The sequence below is a fragment of the Penicillium cinerascens genome (genome assembly GCF_028974065.1).
Source record: "Penicillium cinerascens strain IBT 15544 chromosome Unknown contig_16_segment0_segment0, whole genome shotgun sequence".
In the NCBI taxonomy this organism is placed as follows: Eukaryota; Fungi; Ascomycota; class Eurotiomycetes; order Eurotiales; family Aspergillaceae; genus Penicillium; species Penicillium cinerascens.
The window spans coordinates 1,870,528-1,891,286 of record NW_026695286.1 but is presented as its reverse complement, the minus strand read 5'-3'; the positions used below and the strand labels follow the sequence as shown (position 1 = coordinate 1,891,286).

The following is a 20,759-nucleotide window of genomic DNA, read 5'->3' as shown; positions in this document are numbered from 1 at the left end:
TGAGGAAATACGACCTCTAAAATAGTAGAGGACATGGTCCCCGATGCGAAAGTGAATTAAGCGAAAAAAGAGAAGTATTATTGGCCATACTCATAAAGGTGATAAATAGGCATTTACCGAGCCATTATAGTCATATAAACCAGATCCATCGAGGATATCTATGCCAGGAAGGCGAAGCAGTCCCTATTCTCGTTGATACTACTACAATATGACAGCCGTCTGTTCTGGATTTGGGTCTGCGTAACTGAGCTCGTATATAAGTCATATGGTAAATTTGAACAGTTTAGTGCTTTCGACAAATGACATGGCTCTGTGCCATGTATGCAAATTTCCAACATACTGTCTATATCATCAAGATTCGTGAGACATAAGATATATACAGAACAGTTTATAGATAGTAAAGCTTTCTTGCTTTCCTTCCATGTCTCTTTAGAGACGGTGCTGTACAGGAGAGGAGGGCTCTGCAATTGAGACAGTGCTCTTCGGGACTTGGCTATCCCATTGCAATACACGGGCCATCTTATGATAGGACGCAATACCTCTGCGGGCATGGTTGGCGGGAGTAAAAGGATCGGGGTTCGCCAGGGTACGGCTGAAGAGCTCAAGTGAGACCCAACCGCGGAAGCCGAGGTCATCAAAGAAGACACGAGCGATGTCCAGAATAGGCAGGTAGCCGCCACGGTTCTCCTCGAAAGGGAAGAGACGGGCATTACGCGACCAGTTCATACGGACAGGCTGGCCCTCGACGTGGAAGGGGTGCTTCTCGTCAAGGGGGGCAGAAAGACGCTCGCCGTCAACGAGCTGGACGTAGAAAATCTTGGCGGGATCGATTTTGGCAGTCCGCAGGCGCTCCAGCGAGGCCGCGAGGTCTGCAGCAGCATTCGGGGTACAACCAGAAGGCGAGGCGGGGTCGGCATACACACGACCAGCGATGTTAAATGAGTCCAAGCAGAGACCAAAGTTGGGGCGGTCGACGTGCCGGACAATTTCCCACGACGCCTCCCAAGTGTCAATGTGGTTACCCCAGCAGAGAGCCTCATACACGAAACGGAAACCAGCACCAGCGCCGAGATCAGCAAGGCGCTGGAGGTCCTGCACGATGACGGTACGATCGCCCGTCGTGCAAGGAGCCCCGGTCTTGGGGTCTGCGCCCAGGAAATTCGATGGTACCTGGATGAGATCTGTGGCTAGCGCCCGCGCCAGCTTGAACCATTCCGGAAGTTTCTCATTCAAGAGACGGTCAGATTCGGCCCGGTCGAGCAGCCCCTCGTACATGGAGAATGGCTGCAGGCAGATAATGGTCATTCCGAGCCGCTCGCACAGCCGTCGCACTTGTCTGGCGGCTTCCAAGTGGTCGCCGTTAAATGTGCGCTGAGCATAACAGTCTAGGTCATCGTAGAAGAGCTCGATGCCCTCGAACCCATGGGCTGCGGCCTGCATCAGTTTGCCAGGCAGGTCGTGAATCCATGGCCGGCCCAGAGACATGGACGCGATGCCAGGGCGGTTGATAACCATTTTTGCGGATATGTATTAAATCGAAAATGTAGTATATTTTGAGGTAGAAAGGGCCGAAAATGTTCCTTGAATAATGGATTTGCCCGAGGATGTGGCGCGGTGGGAGTGAGAAGTGTAGAACAAATGCAAAATGGTAAAGATACAGATTGAACAGACAAGGGCAAGCCTGCTAACCCGGGATTAATTTCTTGAACGATAATAAGCTGCGAGAAAACATTATCCCCCGAAACCCCAAACATGTTCACGCTCTTCGCCTTCAGTGACGATAATGGTCACCTGATCGGGTAAGCGTTTGGCTGCTCTTCGTTTACCCGGTCCACTTCCTCCACTCGATACATCTGCTTCACCCGCGGCCCTGAAGAGTCCATTTCCCCGGCTCTTTTAATAATCATAATACCAATGACGACTCGGGTATAACCTTAATTATTTTGAATGTCATTGGGTCCTGCCAAGACCCTGAAGCCTGAGGAACCAGCCATGTCTTGCCAATTCAGGGTCCCCGGGGCCGACTACTAAAACACGCCCACCGTGAAACCCTAGATATTCATTGCGAAATTTGTAACACTTTCAACTGTGGCAACCTGGCAAACATACCTCTACGACCACCGCAATGTCTCTCAAAGTTGCCATTGTCGGCGCAGGGCTCATTGGTCCCCGCCATGCCCAGTCCGTGATCTCCAATCCATCCGCAGAGCTGGTAGGACTCGTGGACCCAGTACCAACAGGCGAAGCCACAGCCGTCAAGCTCAATACCAGCTACTTCCCATCCGTGGCAGCTTTACTAGCCTCGTCAAACAAACCCGACGCAGCAATCGTGTGCACACCAAACCACACGCACGTCCCTGTCGCCAAGGAGCTCCTAGCTGGAGGAGTCCACGTTCTCCTCGAGAAGCCAGTTAGCGATACCCTTGAAACAGGCCTCTCGCTATTGGAATTCTCCAAAGCCCCAGAACAAGCCCACCTCAAGCTACTAATCGGCCACCATCGCCGCTTCAACCCCTACGTCCGGGCGACCAAGTCCGTTCTAGACTCGGGATCCCTGGGCCGTCCGATTGCTGTCAATGGCCTCTGGACCCTATGCAAGCCAGATACATACTTTGCGCCACCCGGCGATTGGCGCGCATCTCGGGCCCGCGGTGGCGGCGTTATACCGATCAACCTTGTCCACGATATTGACCTGATGCACCATCTCTTCGGCCCGATTGTGCGGGTGCAGGCCGAGCGCACACTCCCCCAACGTCCGAGCCCTCCTCATGATGCCGATGAAGGCGCCGCTCTTACTCTGAGATTTGCCGCTGGCGTCGTCGGTACTTTCCTCGTCTGCGATGCCACACCGTCGCCTCATAATTTCGAGGCTGGAACGGGCGAAAATCCTATAATTCCCCGCTCGCCGACTGGGGATGGATCGGACTTTTATCGTATTTTCGGCTCCGAAGCTTCGCTCAGTGTCCCGGATTTGACTCGCTGGAGTTATGATGGACGCCCGGAGAAGAGCTGGTCGCATCCCCTGACTGTGCATAAAGTTGAACTACCTGACGAGTCTGCTCCTTTTGATCTGCAGCTAGCTCACTTCGTTGATGTTATTCGTGGAAACGCGACGCCCAGCTGCTCTGGTGAAGAGGGTCTGCGTGCCCTTGTTGTCTGTGAGGCTGTTCAGAAGGCTATGCAGACTGGTCAGCCTGTGGATATTGATGTGGATCTGTTGAACCTATAGGTGCCTTTTTGAGCTAAAGCTCTTTGATCTTTCCGACTGCAAAGTGGTTGAAAGGGGCTGTACATATCTCACCTTAGCAGTTGCGTCAACCTTCGAATACGACACCTTGTACACTTATCCCCGTGGCTCGAAATCGCACTACGCGCTACCTTACTAGGGGAATTGTTTGGAGAAATTTTAAATCGTGGACATTCAAGTCTATATCAGTTGCCGGGATACACCCGGCCTATATTTAACCAGCGGACACGGCTCCACAGTACCGTGACTGAAAAACAAAAGACAGCATACAAATTTTACAAAACCGATACATCATGCGAACTTGGCGGTATATTCGACCTGCTCGGTATCAAACTTACTAGCCGCAAGGCCGGACTCCTCAATATCATGACGGAAGCGCTCCTCCTCCTCGCGCAACTTCGCAACCATGGCGGGGTGTGCACGCCACACTGGCTTAATCTCGAAGAGCTGGTCCATGCTCTCGAGCGGCAAACCCTTGGTCTCAGGGATGAGGAAGAAGACGAAGAAAATGGAGCAGATCATCAACGACGCGAAGAAGAAATACACGCCGTATCCCATGGTCGTGAACATCTGAGGCGTGAACCTAGAGATGAGGAAGTTCCACAGCCAGTTTGAGGCGGCGGCGCAACCCTGCGCCAGAGAACGCATGTTGGGGTCGAACATTTCCTGTGGGGTCCGTTAGCTTTGCGTTTCGCTTATTGTTGCCTTGGACTGAGGCCAAAGAAGTAGCGATGTATACTCACCGAGTTGAGGACCCAAGGGGTTCCGTTCCAGGTGGGGGGTATAGAAGACGGTCCACAGATAGAAGAAGAAAATGGCTGCGACACCGCCGCCTTCCAAGGAGGACTTCGGGTTTTCCTCGGGCTTCGCGATCTTGATGTATGCTCCGACAATCCACAGGCAGACGGAGCCGCCTGCGGCACCGATGAGCAGCAAGTTTCGTCGTCCGACGCGGTCGATCAGCCACAGGAGCCATACGAAGGTGACGACGGTCTTGACTACGCCGAAAATACCGGTTGTCAGCAAACTAGTGTTGGCGCCAGTGATACCAATGCTCTGTCGATGTTGTTAGCGTTTTGTCCCCGGAGAAGATGACTGTTCCGATAACTCACCTTGAATACGGTCGGGGAATAGTAGTTGATCGCATTGATTCCAGAGCCGTTCTGCCAGAAGAACATCGCGCTACCTAGGAACAGGCGCCACATGACACGCTTGTCAGTGCCGGCGGCCTTGAACGGCTTCCAGAATCCGAGACCGATGGTCGCGCGCTGCTCCTCCAAGGCTTGGTCAATGGCTCCGATCTCCTCGATCATATAAATGTCGGTCTGATCCAGTTGGCGCATCCAGCAGAGGTTCTTGATAGCTTCCTCGCGGCGACCTCGTCCGAACAACCAACGAGGCGACTCCTTGATGAAGATGCATCCGAAAATAAGCAAGCCAGCTGGGATCAGCTGGACTGCGAATGGGATCAACCATTGCTTGTGGCTCGGGGCCATAGTGGAGTCAACACCGTACTGTAGCTATTGCGTTAGCATCATGAGTCATATAGACTGCGAGGGTAGGTGACTTACGTTAATCCAGAAGCCCACGAGGCCACCAATCTGCCAGCCAAGCTCGTATACACCGACCAAGCGGCCTCTGATACTAGGTGGTGCTAGTTCGGATATGTAGATGGGAGTCAGATTGGAGCCCGCGCCGACACCCAGGCCAGCCAAGACACGACCTCCGTAGATCAAACCCAGACCTCGTTCACCGTTGGCACCAAGCATGAGGCCTGCGCCGAGGATGAAAACGAAAGCAGAAACCATCAAGCCAATCCTCCGGCCCCAGAAGTGACCAACCGGGTACGCAAAGAAGGCACCGAAGAAGGCACCAGCCTGGTAGAGGGAAACGATATTGGCGCTGACCAGGTTCTTAGCAGTGGTGTCCATGGTGTCGAATTGGAACTCGCTCTTGAACGAGTCCAGAGCCAGGGTCGTGCCGATGAAGGCACTATCATAGCCGATCATGCAGGAGGTGCAGGAGGCCACGGCTGCTAGGAGGTATATTCTCCAATTGTAGACGGCCTTGGGCGTCGGCCGGTCCTCGACCAGCTTGAGGATAGACATGGTGGTGAGGATATAGAGAATAGAACAAAATCGAGAAGAGAACTAGGTGATCGCACTCGACCTGCCACCTCCAATGCAAAGCAATGGAAAGAGGTAGTCAGATCTTCCTCGAAGGGATATTCACCACGGTGTGGCGAAGGTGCAAGTACGTTGGGCTTGGGGTAGAAGTAGCTGAAGCAAAGAGCCAAGCTCCGGCAAAACGGTGAAAAATCTCGTCAGTCGCAAGGACTGTGCGCAAAGGATAAGAGCTTGGCCCCAGGAGAAGGAAGGAATGGCGAACTCTATTTTCTTTTCATCCAGGACTTGGGAGGCTTGTGCCCGGACCGAATGCTGAAAGAGAGGTATTGGAAGGCTCTGGTTGGACCAATTCAGGATTGTGGGGATGCCGATGCCGCTGTGCGAGAGAGATGATATAGTGTACCCCGGAAGCCAACCGGACGCATATTCCCGTTCGCGGAAGTCTAGCATAGCAAAACCACTCTTTCTAATTCCGTAGATTCTGGGCGAGTCCCGTCTCGAGAACAGCCAATGTGAATGTTGAGTGGTGGCGGGAAAAAGTGATCCCCCGGCTGGTGTCGCCAAATTGCGCAGGTCTTCCGGCCACTCGCTAGGAATATCAATACATCTGGGCCGTACTGTACTTCATCGGCCATGGTAACACCGAGTGTGTTATTGATCATTGCAAACTCTGCTGCAAAGTGAACGGAGATTCCCCGTGGGGGAGGACAAGGCGGTTGTGGGTGGGTGGGTCGGGCAAAACATTCTGCCCCGGGTAGATGCATGGCGAGCGTCCGCTGGTGTACAGGCAGTGAGTGATAGCAGAGCTTCAGGTGGCTTGATTCATAAAAGACATTTGGTACGATGCGATTAGAAACAGGTCGAATGATAATGGGTGGGCTGACCGAGGATAACGTTGAGCATGAGTACAGTCGTGGCGAGGGGATAGCACTGGGAGGAAAGCGTTTCTCCGCCCCCGGCGGCTCTATGCTTACGACGTCAAAATTCCCGAATATAGCTTCATAGGCTCCCGTGCGTCCCCATGGTCTTCTTCTCCTATATCCCCTCTTCCCGGCACGGTTTGTCCAATTATTCATACACAAATAAAGAATAGAATCATGGCCGCGCCTCAAGTCACAACCTCCACGCCCACCCGGCCCGAGGAGCCCATCACCATCCCCGAACACCTCGACGGCGTGGCCTACCTCTACGGCCACCCGCTACTGAATTCCCTCTCGCCACCCCTCCACCAGACTGTCTTCAATGCATTGGGCCTCAACTGGACGCAGATCCCCCTGTCCAGCGTGACGGGCACATCGGCAACCTACCCGCCACCGTACACACAGTCACCCCCCATTGAGAAATACCTGGCCTCAATCAGGTCCAACCCCAAGTTCGTCGGCTCGTCCGTGACAATGCCGCACAAGGTCGCCATCATGCCCCACCTGGATGATTTGACCGAGCACGCCCAGCAAGCAGGCGCCTGCAATACCATCTTCCGGCGCCAGAACCCTATTACCGGCGAAACCCAGTACGTTGGAACCAACACTGACTGCGACGGTATCCGCGAAGCCCTCACACAGAACGCTCCGGACCCTTCGCGCTTCCGCGGCCGGCCGGCGCTCATCATCGGCGGCGGTGGCACCGCCCGCACTGCCATCTACGTGATGCGCCGCTGGCTCGGCTCTAGCCGTATCTACATCGTCAACCGTGACGTCAGCGAAGTCGCTACCATCATGGAAGAAGACCGTCGCCGTAACCCGGATCCCACTGCCCAAGCTCCCCTGATCCACGTCACCTCCCCCGAGGAGGCTGCCCGTCTCGAGGCCCCTGCCGCTATCGTCTCCGGCATCCCCAATTACCCGCCCAGGACCCCCGAAGAGCTCAACTCCCGCTCCATCATCCAGTCCTTCCTAGGCACTGCGGCTGATGCGTCTAAGCAGCAGGGTGTCATCCTGGAGATGTGTTACCACCCCGTCCCCTGGACCGAGATCGCTCAACTGGCCTCGACCGGCGGCTGGAAGGTGATTCTGGGTTCGGAGGCGCTGATCTGGCAGGGCCTGGAGCAGGCACGCTTGTGGACTGGCAGAGACATTGTCAACACACCCGGTGTTGTGCAGCAGGTTAAGGACATTGTGTCGAAGTCGATTGCCGAGCGGTCGTCTAACAAGTCTAGCCTGTGATGTTTCTTTTTCTTTTCTTCTCTGTGTTGTATTTTAAAGATTGTAACAAGGGGTTTACATTCTTGCATTAGATGATTGGCGTCAATTATGGAATACACAATGTTATCTACGGGGACGTCTGACTGCATATGATGATTATATTTCCAAATTTCTTTCCAAGGTTCTTTACATATAGACTCAAATTCCGTAAGATTATAATCATTTTACGCGCCGGGTCGCGAGTATTCCAACTGACGGACCCGCCGCCAGACCTCACGGACAGTGCGTTCCTGCGACTGGCGGCCAGTCTCGGTGGCCGATGGCCCAGCAGGTCTGTAGTCGAGTCAGTTGGGATAATCCTGCAAGTATACAAACGTAAACTTACCTAATAGCCAGATACAACCGGCTTCCAAGACAGACATCTTCAATTTCAGCTGTATCAATGTTCTCAGGCGGATTAGCAGTCGTCACGAGTCCTCCAGCCTCGAGAAGAATAGCGACACCAGCAGCAACATCCCTATAACAGCGTCAGCAACACAAACTCGCACAGTCCACAAAGCACTTACCACTCCCAGCAACCACCCTCCCACCAAATATCAAATGATCCCATAGCCGTATATGCCAGATCCAGCGTCGCACTCCCCAAGCTCCGCACACCGTGCACCATACCACCCTTCCCACCACGTGAGCCCAATTCCGAAGCCAGATTCACGAAACTCTCAATCTTGCGCGACAGATTCCCATCAGGAATATCCCTGCGGTCCTTTCCCCACTCACAAGAAAAGATACATTGCGCCGGCGCATTAGGCGGCATGGGCGGGATAGACGGGTTGCGGATAAGCGGAAGCCGACGCGACTCATTGAGCCAGGCGCCGCGGCCGCTGCAGGCGGAGAAGAGTTGGTCTTGGAAGGGCTGGTAGATGATGCCGATGACGGGACGATGCTGCACGATGAAACCAATGGAGACGCAGAACATTGGGAAGAGATGCGTGTAGTTGACCGTTCCTGGGAGGTATTAGAAAAGAGTGTACGGGAGTCTAGGGGTGAACATACCGTCCAGTGGATCGATGCACCACGTCGGTTGCTCGTCAATTAGGTAGTCGCGTGATTGACCCTTTGCGTAGGTCTCTTCACCGAGGAATCTGGGGTTGTCAGCGAGGTGGTCGTTTCGCTGGGAGGGGTCGGACGAACTTGTGGGTTGGGTATTTCTTTTTAAGGGCATTTGAAATGAACTGTTCAACATCTGGTGGATATTGGTCAGCATCTGGATAGATCATGTCTGGTCTATTCCTCGCTGCTCACCCTCGTCTGTCTGGGTCACAATGTCCACTGAGTTGTCCTTCTCCTCGAACTTCTGTGAGTGGCCCTCGCTGCCGGAGATGCGCTGGTCCACACGCTCCATCAAGATCTTGCCCGCCTTGCGACCGAGATCTACGGCGAAGGCGTAGATCTCGTCGAGCTCTTCTTGCGAGAGATGTCCCGCTGCCATGATGAGCGATGTAGAGGAGGCGCTTTCGGCGGAATACAGGTGCTGTGTGGGTATGGGACGACTATGTGAGGTTCGTCGAGGGTATTTTTGAGGGGTTTTAGATCAAGCTGGGGTGTTGACTGGGTGTTTGAGTCACTCGTCCGGCGAAAAAAAGGTCGAGGGAACCACCGCTAACCGATTTGCCTCATCGGGTTTCCCCACTTGCGGTGGAACCGAACATTGATATGCAAGACGCTCCATGATGCTAGCCGCTGACGGTGAAACTCATGGTTTTTGTGCAGTGTATATACAGGTGTATTGGATAGATTTTATTGGGAGCCCCTTGGGAGAGAATGGCCTTGGGCATTGGAAATCAGATATCACCAATCGCGCGATACCCCATACCACGACCGACTGTGCACTGCGACGTAACTAAAGCCTCACACCACTCCCTCGATTCAACGGAATACAACGGAATACCTGACTAACAAAATCCAGATAATACGAGAGTACCAAGGGAAATTGCACTGGCAAAACGCATCCAATATCCCACCATCCGCCATACCCAGAAATATTCCGCAACCCCCACCCGGCAAAGCGCTCAGCCGCCGAGGGTCAAAAATGCGGGGATGAGAGCGCGCGCATCACAACGCGATATTTCCTCGACGTGACTATACATTTCATACCACATTTTAAAGCGTTAAGTCTGACAAACATTCTCGTCCCAATCAATCCCAAAATAAAAACCAAAATGGGCAAATCAATCCTCCTCATCAATGGCCCCAACCTCAACCTCCTGGGCACCCGTGAACCCCACATCTACGGCAGCACAACCCTCTCCGACGTCGAAACCAACTGCCGCGCCGTGGCCGCAAGCCACAACTGCTCCTTCGATGCCTTCCAGTCAAACCACGAAGGCGCAATCGTCGACCGCATCCAGGCAGCACGCGGCCGCGTCGACGGCATTGTGATCAACCCCGGCGCCTACACGCACACCTCTGTGGCTATCCGCGATGCGCTGCTTGGTGTTAGCATTCCATTTATCGAGCTGCATGTGAGCAATGTTCATGCTCGGGAGCCTTGGAGACACCACTCGTATTTCAGTGATAAGGCGGCGGGTATTATTGTTGGTCTTGGTGTGCATGGGTATAAGGTTGCTATCGAGCATGTGGCTTTGAATTTCAAAGAGTTGGAGAAGGATAGCAAGGCTGCTTTGTAAACCCCCTAACCCTTCCTAATTTAGAAGGGGGTTGCTGGCATGGACGATGAAGTTGTTTCTTGTATATAGTTCGTGCATACTTACTCGCCATAGAAAAGAAATTGATTAGGATTTGCATCATACCCGAAAACCAATGCCGCAAGCTTTCTTTTGCGAAAAGATAGGGATCTTATACTTATTTCTGATTATTTTTCTCGTGGTTTAGTAAAAATGAAAAGAATTGCAAAAATAGAAAGAAAGGACTATGAGGTCCTGCCCGGGTTCGAACCGGGGCTTTCGGAAGGTGTGACCCGATAAGGTATGTCAAAATCCGACTTCCTGACCACTAGAACACAGGACCAAAGATTGGTTTTCCTGGCCTTAAACACTTCCGCTATCACCTAAGCTGCTCGCCAAAATTGGGAATTATGCCTTTGCTACGGGTGCCTTTCAAACTGCGTTTTTGACTTCAAGCACTTGAGTGCCCTATCTTAGTTCACCTATTGACCTCTTGAGAAAACACCCGATCGCGAAGCCTCAAATGCTCACCGATCATATTCACTGAGGTGAACTTTATCCAATCCTAACCCTTGGCTGGGATGGGACATCTGGAAACTGGGCATCTATATATTATACTTTTAGGCTTTTGCCGTAGCGGGATTTTCCAACTTGGTAGCATAAATAGATATGTTCCTTGATGGCCCTGATTCAACCCAATTATGAACAATGCCTTTGGCGGGGTTGACGGGTCCCTCCAGGAAGTCCACGCTAGTTGGATCATCCCGTACAAAAGAGGGGGTGAAAGCCTAGAACCATCCGAGAAAAAAAAGGTCCGCTTCTCATCTCAGGCCTTAGTGGTAATGTTCAGTATTCAGCTTTTAGGCGATTCACGGCACCTGAATTAAGGCTTTCTATCGTAACGGGGTTCTCCGATGGGCTGGAATGAGAAACTGGTCATCGATATATCGTCACCCAACGGGCAATATGGTCGGATGAATGTGCCACTTACTAGTGCCACTAAAAAATTGTCCTAGTCCACCAATCCGGCTAAAACGTGGTATACATCTCATTTCCCTTTCAGCCCGTCTTTCTCAATCTTTGTCAACAGAAGTTCCGGATCATTATTGCTCGGTCCCCTCCCCCCCCCCCCTTCGGGAAGCTGCGGTCTCCGGAAAATCGGTGTGTGAGTTACGGAGTACCCGCTGACATCTCCCTCCATTTGGCTGCTTTCACCCCTGAAAATTTGTCGTATGTTCGATTTCGTTGCTATTTATCAAAGTTATCCCAATAATAGAGGAACATGTCCAGTACTTTAACCAGGATATATGTTCGAAATTGCTTACTTCTCAATTAGCCCGAACAGCAGATCTCTTTCTCCCCGAAGACCACCCCATCAGCTCGTTTCCTTTTCTCTGTCCCATTCATCAACGATGCTTTCCCTGGCGTTCATTGTCCTCAGCCTAGGAACTGCCTTGCCACTGGCAGCTGCCACCGGCTTGCCGGACGTACTTCACCGAGATGTTGTGGTTATCGGCGGAGGTGCTTCTGGTGCCTACGCTGCTGTCCGCCTGCGCGATGACTTTAATAAGAGTATCGCCCTAATTGAGAAGCGGGATAGACTGGTACGTCCCAATCACTTAATCCCACGGGCTCTCTCTTTGGCTATAAAATTTAGGCTAGAACGGTACTGGCAGCAGGTGCTAACGTAATATCGATATGCAGGGTGGTATGGTCAACACCTATGTTGATGAGAAGACTGGCGCCACCTATGACTATGGTGTACAGAGCTTCCTCAACGTTAGCAAAGCCGCGGAATTCTTTGCTCGGTTCAATATCTCAATTGGCAGCGGCTCAACTAGCCCCTCCTTAATCACCGAGTACATTGACTTCAACACAGGCAAGAAGGTTGATTTTACGCCCCCTTCATCCTCGAAGCAGCTTGCTGCCATCGCCAAGTTCCTCAAAGTGATCGAGCCGTGGGAGTCGATGCTGAGCCCCGGCTACTGGAACTTCCCCCAGACCAACAACATCCCCGAGGATTTCCTTATTCCCTTTGGGGAATTCTTGACCAAGTATGGCCTCGAAGACGGTGCGCCTCTTATATACTCAACCACAGGCCTTGGAGTGGGTAACATGAGTGAAGTCGCGACCATGTTTGCACTCCAGAGCTTCGGCTGGGATATGGCGCGCGGCATGACAGGCAAAATGGGCTTGTTTTCGCCTACTTCTGGTGGCAATCAGGCTCTCTACAATGCCATTGCTAAGAATCTGGGTGACGACGTGCTGTATTCGAGCACTGTCATTGACAGCCGCCGCACAGAATTCGGCGTCTCCCTCGCCGTCCGCAATCATAAAACCAATAAGGTCACCCGTATCATCGCTCGCCGGCTCTTAGTTGCTATCGAGCCCACTGAGGTCAACATGAAGCCCTTGGATCTCAGCCCCTCAGAGTGGAACACACTATCCAAGTTCACGTACTCCAACGAATTCACCGGTCTGGTCGACAACGCCGTCTTTAACACTAGCTATTACTACTTCAACCTACCCTCCACCGCCGCTCCAAATCACTACCTCGTCTTCCAAGACGAGCCAATGGTAGCAAGCTTCCAATACACCGGCCTCGAGCACCTGTTCCGCGTGATGATTATCGGTAATACCACTTCCACCGCAGACGAAGCCAAGGTCCTGGCCCAGAACAGCTTCAACACCTTGTTAAAGTCTGGTCGGTTGTCCAAGTCCATCCGAGACCAGAAGCTTAGCTGGGCCGCCTTCTCTATGCATGGACCTATGCATGCCCGTGTATCTGTCGACCAAGTTAAATGCGGCTTCTTCCAGGATCTGTACAAGCTGCAGGGTGCTCGCTCCACGTGGTGGACAGGTGGTGCTTTTTCGGCAAACTTTCAGACACAGCTATGGCAATTTGACGATGGTCTGATTCCTAAGATCCTCGAGGGCCTTTGAACAAGCATTGTCGTTTTTGAACCGGGTGTATTAGAATGCGATAGGTTCGATAAATCCGTGGGGTTTGGTCTCTGGCTTCCAGTTCGACTCTGTAACCCAGCCTCGGCAGTTTTATCGTATATATGAACTTTATTGATCATGAATTGCTGTCCAGTCGAGTTTTGTGCAGTCGAATTTCTCGTAGGAACCTAGGACAACGTAAATTAATCCATTATATTGGAGTTTGAAAAAGATTTCAGAACCATAAAATCAGAGGCAAATGTTTAAAGTATACCCAACAGGGTTTGAGATGTTTTAAATCGAGCCTTGAAGGTCGAGTCCACCTCTAAAGTACGATATGATGAATTCCTCAACATGAACCTTGAAGTCTGTCGGTTTGTCCAATGCGAACCATTTTTTAAAGGCCGCGGTTAACAGTAGGTGAAGTGAATACATTATGATATCAATCCGGGATACTTTTTTAGGAACTAATTATGGTATCACATGATGTGACATCCATGAGTGCCAGTGCGTATCTCAATCACCACCCATTCGAGCATATGCATGTAGGCGTATAAGACTCAAACCTCCAGACAAAACCGTTCAGGGAGAGGAACCGACCCGCGGCTAGCAACCTCACGAAACAGAAGCTCAACTGATTTTACAGCAATATCCAACTGCTGGCCTCATCTTTTCGGTGCCCCTGATCAAACATGCGGCTGCGACTCTCTCCGCACGGCAGAAGGGTCTTCAGGCATTTGCTGAGATTGTGCGAGAAGGAAGGGTTCGATTTGACTCGAGAAGGAGAAGACTTCCGGAACACCCGAGTCGGAGACAAAGCCGAGGTTCTGCATAAACTCGGATGAATTGTCGGCCCTAGAAGTTTGGGTTAGATGATGGATTCGACAAAGGAGGAAGATGTACTCACTTTTCACCACCGTCCAACGACGCCAGCTCGTCGAACAAGGCATCCAGGTCCGGGGCAATCCGCTGGTGCCGCCGCGATGGCCCATAACCGTCCATGTCGACGAAGGTACGGAGGCTAAGAGAAGGGTCGTGATATGTCGCGTGATATGGCCCACCAGGAAAGGAGGGGTGAAGATCGGGAAGCATGCCAGGCGCGTTGTGGGATTTGGAGGGGGCGGATAGTGATTGATGGAGACCGCTTGGGAAACCGCTATCTACTTGTCCTGGCTGTGCTGACACTTCGGAGGCACCGCCTACGGTGGTCAGGGATGGTGTGGGTGTTTGCAATAAGGAAGAACCATCGTCGACGTTGGGAGCGGCTCTGAGCCAAGGTGTGGAAAGGAAAGGGTCGGATGTTGATGGATGCGAAGCATTCGAAGCATGGCCTTCTGGCGGAGGTCGAGAATCGGCTCTTTCTGGTAGCAAATGGTGCATTGCCGGGTCTTCAGCTGCAGTCATATTCGGCGGGTGTAATGATACCGCAGGTGCGGTCGTCCCGACGTTACTTTGGAACGTATCTTGTAATGTATTTGGCCGATCCGGCATCAACCAAAGCTGCCCAAGATGGGATGAGAACGACTGGATCTTGTTCAGGATGCCCAGCTCCATGTCTGATATCGAATCTCGCGATGTTAACCGCGGTAGGCAATATTTCAGCATCATTCCAAATATCGGAACAGTCGCAGCGAAGCTATAAGTCTCCATGTACGTCTGAACAAGCTGCAAAAGGCGTTTTGAGCTTTCAATAGCGCGTGTTTTGTGTAGCATTTCGGGGGGAATCCGGTCGGTTTCACGGGCTGCAATCTGCAGACTTAACGTAGAGGCAATGCCTTGATACGTCATCTCAAGTCCGAAAATATGGGGCGAGCCAAGCTTGACGGGACGGCTTTGAAAGTCGACTCGATAGCTCCTTGGAAGGGAGGAAGCCCAGTGTTGTAACTGTAGCTCCAATGACTCCAGCTGTGACTGAGAAACGGTTGGATTTTGCTTGAGGATGCAAAGATCGTTCAAAATTGAAACCAGGGACACAAGACGGTTGAAGGTGCTAAGCGCGTGAAGCGGCCCACGTTGCATGGAAGCGCGGGAGGACTGCGTTGGCCGTAGCCCAGTCCGGTCTTCCCACGGATGCCACTCCTCTAGCCCATCTTCATTGATGGACCCTACCCTGGACAAATCATCCTTTCGAAGCGATGGACATTGTGAGGACTGCTCAGCGATGAGAGTTTCTAGGACAAAGCATCCCAAGAAGACATGCTTGGCTCGTCCCAGCTGTTTGTCTTGCTCGGGAAACCTCGATGACGTTGTCGAGAAAGACGGTTGGTCAAGGCCCAAGGTTAAAGCAACCCGCACAGCATGGCCGACAAGCATCCAAGCTGCAGTCCATTCTTGCTGGCCAAATTTAATCAGAGACAGGATCAACAAAGCTTGGACATGTCCGACTTCATACGGGCCAATCTCAGAGGGAATTAAATTTCGGGCGGTATTGTATAGTTGTAACGGGTTCACCTGGTTGGATTGGCTGTCCATGCTCCCAGAGGAGGCGATGGAAGCGTCTTGAAGAGAGGCGAGAGTCAATACAGCCCACAAGGCGGCGTGGTCCCCAGAACCGTGTGCGCTGCGAGACATATACACATCGCCCTCGGTGTATTGAAATGCTGTTCGGAGTATATCATGTTTCTCGATGATGGGAAACCAGCATTGCGTATATGAGAAATAGATGTCGAGAAGGGGCCATGCATTATAGGGGAGTTGAAGGGGAGAGCTGGTTGAGATCATTCCGGGGTCGTTGAAGGCAATGGCGAGGGAGGAGGATTCAAATTCATCCGAGGTTGATGTCTGAACACCGCATTCTTTGGTGCGGTACCCAGAAGGCTTTGAATCAAAGCCGATCATCGATGCGTGGGATGGTGATAAGCCCGCCGTTAGGGGCGTTTCACGCTGCTCCAATCCTTCCGGGATCTGCCATTGCCGGGCTTCGGAGGAAGCAAGAATGCCATCAATATCAAGTGGTGTATCACTGTCACTATATGCTTGGAAAAGGCGCTCCCTCTCCTCCTCGGGCTGCTCCAGCACTGCCAAGATCCGCTCGATATCTCTCAAGACCGTGCTGTTTTTGAAGGAAGACATCAGTGTATCCGATACTTCGGCTTCCTTCCCCATCGTGGCCAAGTGACTCGGAAGATTGATAGATCTGATCAAGGCACGCATCACATCTTCGCTACCTTGAATCTTCTGGAAGACTAGCCCCCACAGCAATTCGAGCGATCGAATGTAGCCGGTCGGGAGGCCACGCTTCTTGGGGTTAGCCTTGTACGTACAGGGCCGGCTCAGTGATGCACATGTCGAACACACTGGTTGGACCCCGTCGCACTTGTCTTTCTTGGAGCGACAGCTGTCGCAGGCTCGGGAAACGCGCTGTCGCTTGGGCTGGGCCGCCAGATCGTCCTGCGGATTGGATCTGCCATCGTCGTCCGGATCGGTCCATCGACGCTTCGATTTTCCGCCTGCCCGGGGGCCTTGGCGAGACTCGGAGCTCATGTTACTTCAATCGATGATCCACTTGGCGGTTCGACGCGCATGTTCCTGCAACGCGGTTGTATGACGGGAGTTGAACCTTTTGCCGACAGCGGCAGCGCAGATACAAACGGCGTTCTACGCCATGAATGTCCACCCCCACAGCAGAGAAGGACCGTGCGGGCGATAGATGAGATGAATAGGGTGTCGGGTGAACAAAGAAATGCGAAGGCTGCGCAAACGAGATCGCCAGGTTGCTAGGTCGTTAAGCGAACAGGATTCACGTTCCGGGGAAAGGATAACGGATACCCGCCAGCGGTGAGCCGCTCGTCGTAAGGCAAAAGGTAATATGGGGTCGACAACGAACACACCACTACGGCCCAATTGATGGACAGTTAGATTCAAAGGAACTATCGCGTGAGATGATCTCCGAGCTCTCGAGTATAATTTACTCTTACGTCTTGCTCACACCTGCGAATTGGTGCATAGACGCATTGGTACCCCGCGGGGAAAACCGCATTGCCGGCTGAGCGCTTGCCCGCCCTTGTAACTTTACGGTGACCCGTCTGACAGAAACTTTTGCCGTCTCCCCGCAAATCCGAGATCCCTCCGCCTTCGTTAGCTTCTTTTGAGTCGAACCTTGTTTCGAGATCCCAAATCCCACGCCCCAATTTCAGCCTGCTCTTGTGGCTATGGGATTTCAGTCCACGTCCTTCTAGCCTTTGCGACACCATGTCCATCCTGGTGCGGCCGCCCAAGCGCAAATTGGACGCCGAAGCCGACGAGGGGTCTCGGAAGCATAGCTCCGGTGCGTCGTGGTCCCCCGGGGCTTCGTTCACTCCCTGTTTCGCGCCGATCCAGTGAGCAGAGGGAAGCAGGAGATTCACATATCTCGTCAGCGTCATTGCGCGATCTGCACTCCAACCGCGCATCACCGGTCCTTTACGACAACGGACCTTTACACACTTCACGCAAGTTCAGTCCCAAGGCCTCCGTTGTCCTCATCGGAATTCGAGGGACTGGAAAATCTAGTTTGGCAGTGATTCTGGCCGCGACATCGGGCCGGCGTCTCATCGATGCTGATCGGCACTTCCATCAAATGACCGGCTGTTCGCGTGCCGCTTTCAAGAAGGACAATGACCATGCGGTGTACCGACAACAGGAGGCGCGAATCTTCGAGTCCATGCTTTCTGACCACCAGGAAGAATGTGTGATTGCGTGCGGCGCTGGGTCCATGGAGCGCAGTGGCCAGCAACTACTCCGGGAATTCGCGCAGACACATCCTGTTATCCACATCACCCGAGATCCCGAGAGCATTCAATCATACCTCAAAGCTTGGGATACGCAAAAAGTGCGCCACTTTCTAGAGCTATCCGGACCCATCTATCGAAGTTGTTCGAACCTGGAATTCTTTAACCTCTCCGAGGCCGCCAACCGCGAATCCATTCACAAGGATAGCCATGAGCCGTCGCCCGGGCCCAAGGACCAGAGAGCTCAAACCCCCACACCTTTCCTGACACTGAAGCGAGTCCAGCGGGATTTCCTGAAGTTCATTGCTTTTGTGATCGGCGATAGTATCGAACTGAGCCGTCAACATGCTTCATTTCCATTATCGTTCCTGCCGGTGGAAACTAGACGGTATACGTCGGCGGTATCGGTCCCATTCTCTGTGCTTTGCGAAAGAGAACTTGATATCGAGGAGCTAGAGTTTACTGTCGATGCATTCGAATTGAGGATTGATGTGGCCAGCCCTCCAGATATGGAGGCTGACTCCAACCTGGTCGATCGCATCAGCGAGGTCGTGTCCATTCTTCGGCGCAACATCATTGTGCCTTTGATGTACCATGTCGAAAGTTACATCATACCTCGAGGGTCTCGCTCGCCCGTTCCGGCCTCGCGGACTCCTGACGAATCCTACTTGAACCTGGTCCGACACGGATTGCGATTTGCCCCCAGTTTCCTCACCGTGGACCTGTCCCGTGATGATAGTGTATTATCTCAAGTTGTCAGTGCCAGAGGTACAACCAAGATTATTGGCCACTTTGAAGCATTCCATCCCCTCCCTGGCGGCTGGGACGGAGACGAGTACATGAAGCTATACGAGCGTGCAAAGAGGCTCGGATGTAATGTGGTGCGATTCTGCCAGCCTGCAGAGACATTGGAGGATAATATGGCGGTGCAACGGTTCCGACACCGCATCGAAAGTCTTCCAGCTCCTCAATTGCCTCTGATCGCTTACAACACCGGGCCTCTCGGACGTATGTCGCGCTGCCTCAACCCTATCTTGACTCCTGTCACACATCCTTCCCTCATCACCGAAAGCTCAACTCAATTAGTCCCATCCATCACCGCCCGCGATGCCCAACAAGCCCTTTACAGCACTTTTGCTTTGGACCCGATGCAGTTCTTTGTATTCGGTGCCAATGTCACGCACAGCATGTCTCCTGCCATGCACAACACTGCTTTCAAGCTATGCGGAATGCCCCACCATTACTCCATCTACGAATCACCTACTCTCCGTGGCCTTAATGACCTCGTCGAAAACCAGTTCTTCGGCGGGTCCAGTGTCAGTCTTCCCTACAAGACCGAAGTCATCCCTCTCCTCCACTCCATGTCTCCTCACGCCCGGGCGATTGGCGCTGTCAACACTCTAATTCCCATCCGGAACAACGAGGACTCCGATGATCCCCGTCTCTCCCAACAATCATCTGTCTTCCTCCAGAAGAGCCGGGCCGGGCCGATCAAGGGCATCCACGGCGACAACACTGATTGGATTGGAATCTGCAATTGTATTCGCCGGGGTCTGTCGCCCGCAAATGCAGTCCGCCCTTCAACCACCGGCCTCGTCATCGGGTCTGGTGGTATGGCTCGTGCCGCCGTCTACTCGATGATTCACCTGGGCGTGCAAAACGTCTTCGTCTACAATCGAACTCTGGCAAATGCCGAAAAGCTGGCCCACCATTACAACCGGCAAGACTTCTTCGCCAGCGAACGAATAGGCGCCGATGGGCGCCCGAAAGTCAGCACACTGAGCTCACTTGACGAGCCATGGCCGGCGGAGTACAAGCAACCGACCATCATAGTATCGGGTATTCCAGCTCACGGTATTGGCGGTGCCCCAGCGCCCAATTTCCACATGCCTACACAGTGGCTGGAAAGCCCGACTGGAGGCGTAGTTGTCGATGTAAGTCCTATCTTGGCAGTCGATTCAAGTCAGCTTCTTTAGCTAACATACCTTGCAGCTTGAATACAAACCTCTCAACACACCCCTCATGAAACAAATTCGTGCCCTATCCCACCGGGGCTGGGTCGCTCTCGACGGCCTGGACGTTCTACCCGAGCAAGGATTTGCTCAGTTCGAGCTCTTCACAGGCCGCCGCGCCCCACGTCGCCTCATGAGGAAGATCGTCCTCCAGGAATACGAGGATGATGAGGGACACGACGGCAGTGGCATTCGCGACAGATTGCAGAATCTGGACGGTCAGCCTACTTGAGCGCACCGTGGGAGCATGTCACTACAGCGTTTCAGGCTACGGTTGTTAGCCCCGCAAGAGATCTGCAGCCAAGCTCAGGTGGCGGGAATAGTGCGGGATGGGCTCCTGTCGTAGGCTATTTTGAGAGCGGGTGGTCCGTGAAATCCCAAGTTGAACCGCAATGCCCGCGTCCAATCCTTGGGGCATGATTCAGTTATACGAATAAGCCCCCCTTGCGAAACCAGAATCCTTCCGCAGGCCATAACATGAAAGGTCGGAGGAATAGTTGCCGAGGGCGCGCTGCGCTGAGCTCTACATGTTTTAAAAATGTAGATATTTACGAATTGAATGTACGATTGAATGTCTAATGTCAGTCTCTGCATCATAAGCATCCGGTAGTCCCGAACAAAATCCAAATCTCAATATCCTATGCGGCTCCAGTGTCGCGTGTGGAGTCCTTCCCACAGAAACCTATTCGAAATATTCGAGTTTGTAGCCCACGACCTGACGATCTGATGAGCCAAACCCCTAAACATTGCGATAGCTTCTGAATTCAAATACATTGCCCGCACTGGAACAGGGCGTGTTTCAAAGTACCGACCCTGGAGTTGGCGTGAAGGGTGTGGGCTGCTCAGCCGAAGATCTACACTTCACTCTTCGAACAAGGCCATGAAACAAGGCTCCAC

The 20,759-nt window shown here is 52.7% G+C and overlaps 9 protein-coding genes across 9 annotated transcripts; 5 read left to right on the top strand and 4 right to left on the bottom strand.

Annotated features, from left to right (window-relative positions):
• Nucleotides 1-429: 429 nt before the first annotated feature.
• Nucleotides 430-1,515, bottom strand: N7498_000672 (sugar phosphate isomerase/epimerase family protein; the record flags this gene model as incomplete). The annotated part of the gene is made up of 1 exon (XM_058447735.1): nt 430-1,515. The coding sequence occupies one exon, from the start codon at nt 1,513-1,515 to the stop codon at nt 430-432; it is 1,086 nt and encodes a 361-aa protein (XP_058313146.1).
• A 610-nt stretch (nt 1,516-2,125) lies between these two features.
• On the top strand, nt 2,126-3,229 carry N7498_000671 (Gfo/Idh/MocA family protein; the record flags this gene model as incomplete). The annotated part of the gene is made up of 1 exon (XM_058447734.1): nt 2,126-3,229. One exon carries the CDS (start codon nt 2,126-2,128, stop codon nt 3,227-3,229), a length of 1,104 nt encoding a protein of 367 aa, XP_058313145.1.
• Nucleotides 3,230-3,538: 309 nt separating this feature from the next.
• N7498_000670 (sugar porter family MFS transporter) lies at nt 3,539-5,355 on the bottom strand (the record flags this gene model as incomplete). Its single annotated transcript, XM_058447733.1, has 4 exons — nt 3,539-3,913; nt 4,040-4,303; nt 4,360-4,761; nt 4,819-5,355. 4 exons carry the CDS (start codon nt 5,353-5,355, stop codon nt 3,539-3,541), a joined length of 1,578 nt encoding a protein of 525 aa, XP_058313144.1.
• A 1,115-nt stretch (nt 5,356-6,470) lies between these two features.
• Nucleotides 6,471-7,535, top strand: N7498_000669 (shikimate dehydrogenase family protein; the record flags this gene model as incomplete). Its single annotated transcript, XM_058447732.1, has 1 exon — nt 6,471-7,535. One exon carries the CDS (start codon nt 6,471-6,473, stop codon nt 7,533-7,535), a length of 1,065 nt encoding a protein of 354 aa, XP_058313143.1.
• A 203-nt stretch (nt 7,536-7,738) lies between these two features.
• On the bottom strand, nt 7,739-9,003 carry N7498_000668 (inositol monophosphatase family protein; the record flags this gene model as incomplete). The annotated part of the gene is made up of 6 exons (XM_058447731.1): nt 7,739-7,847; nt 7,900-8,031; nt 8,081-8,519; nt 8,568-8,656; nt 8,706-8,757; nt 8,817-9,003. The coding sequence occupies 6 exons, from the start codon at nt 9,001-9,003 to the stop codon at nt 7,739-7,741; spliced, it is 1,008 nt and encodes a 335-aa protein (XP_058313142.1).
• Nucleotides 9,004-9,733: 730 nt separating this feature from the next.
• On the top strand, nt 9,734-10,201 carry N7498_000667 (type II 3-dehydroquinate dehydratase; the record flags this gene model as incomplete). Its single annotated transcript, XM_058447730.1, has 1 exon — nt 9,734-10,201. The coding sequence occupies one exon, from the start codon at nt 9,734-9,736 to the stop codon at nt 10,199-10,201; it is 468 nt and encodes a 155-aa protein (XP_058313141.1).
• Nucleotides 10,202-11,610: 1,409 nt separating this feature from the next.
• On the top strand, nt 11,611-13,141 carry N7498_000666 (uncharacterized protein; the record flags this gene model as incomplete). Its single annotated transcript, XM_058447729.1, has 2 exons — nt 11,611-11,802; nt 11,903-13,141. The coding sequence occupies 2 exons, from the start codon at nt 11,611-11,613 to the stop codon at nt 13,139-13,141; spliced, it is 1,431 nt and encodes a 476-aa protein (XP_058313140.1).
• Nucleotides 13,142-13,827: 686 nt separating this feature from the next.
• On the bottom strand, nt 13,828-16,624 carry N7498_000665 (putative C6 transcription factor QutA; the record flags this gene model as incomplete). Its single annotated transcript, XM_058447728.1, has 2 exons — nt 13,828-13,996; nt 14,049-16,624. The coding sequence occupies 2 exons, from the start codon at nt 16,622-16,624 to the stop codon at nt 13,828-13,830; spliced, it is 2,745 nt and encodes a 914-aa protein (XP_058313139.1).
• A 708-nt stretch (nt 16,625-17,332) lies between these two features.
• On the top strand, nt 17,333-20,094 carry N7498_000664 (putative quinate pathway repressor protein QutR; the record flags this gene model as incomplete). The annotated part of the gene is made up of 3 exons (XM_058447727.1): nt 17,333-17,408; nt 17,500-19,784; nt 19,843-20,094. The coding sequence occupies 3 exons, from the start codon at nt 17,333-17,335 to the stop codon at nt 20,092-20,094; spliced, it is 2,613 nt and encodes an 870-aa protein (XP_058313138.1).
• Between the last annotated feature and the right edge of the window lie 665 nt (nt 20,095-20,759).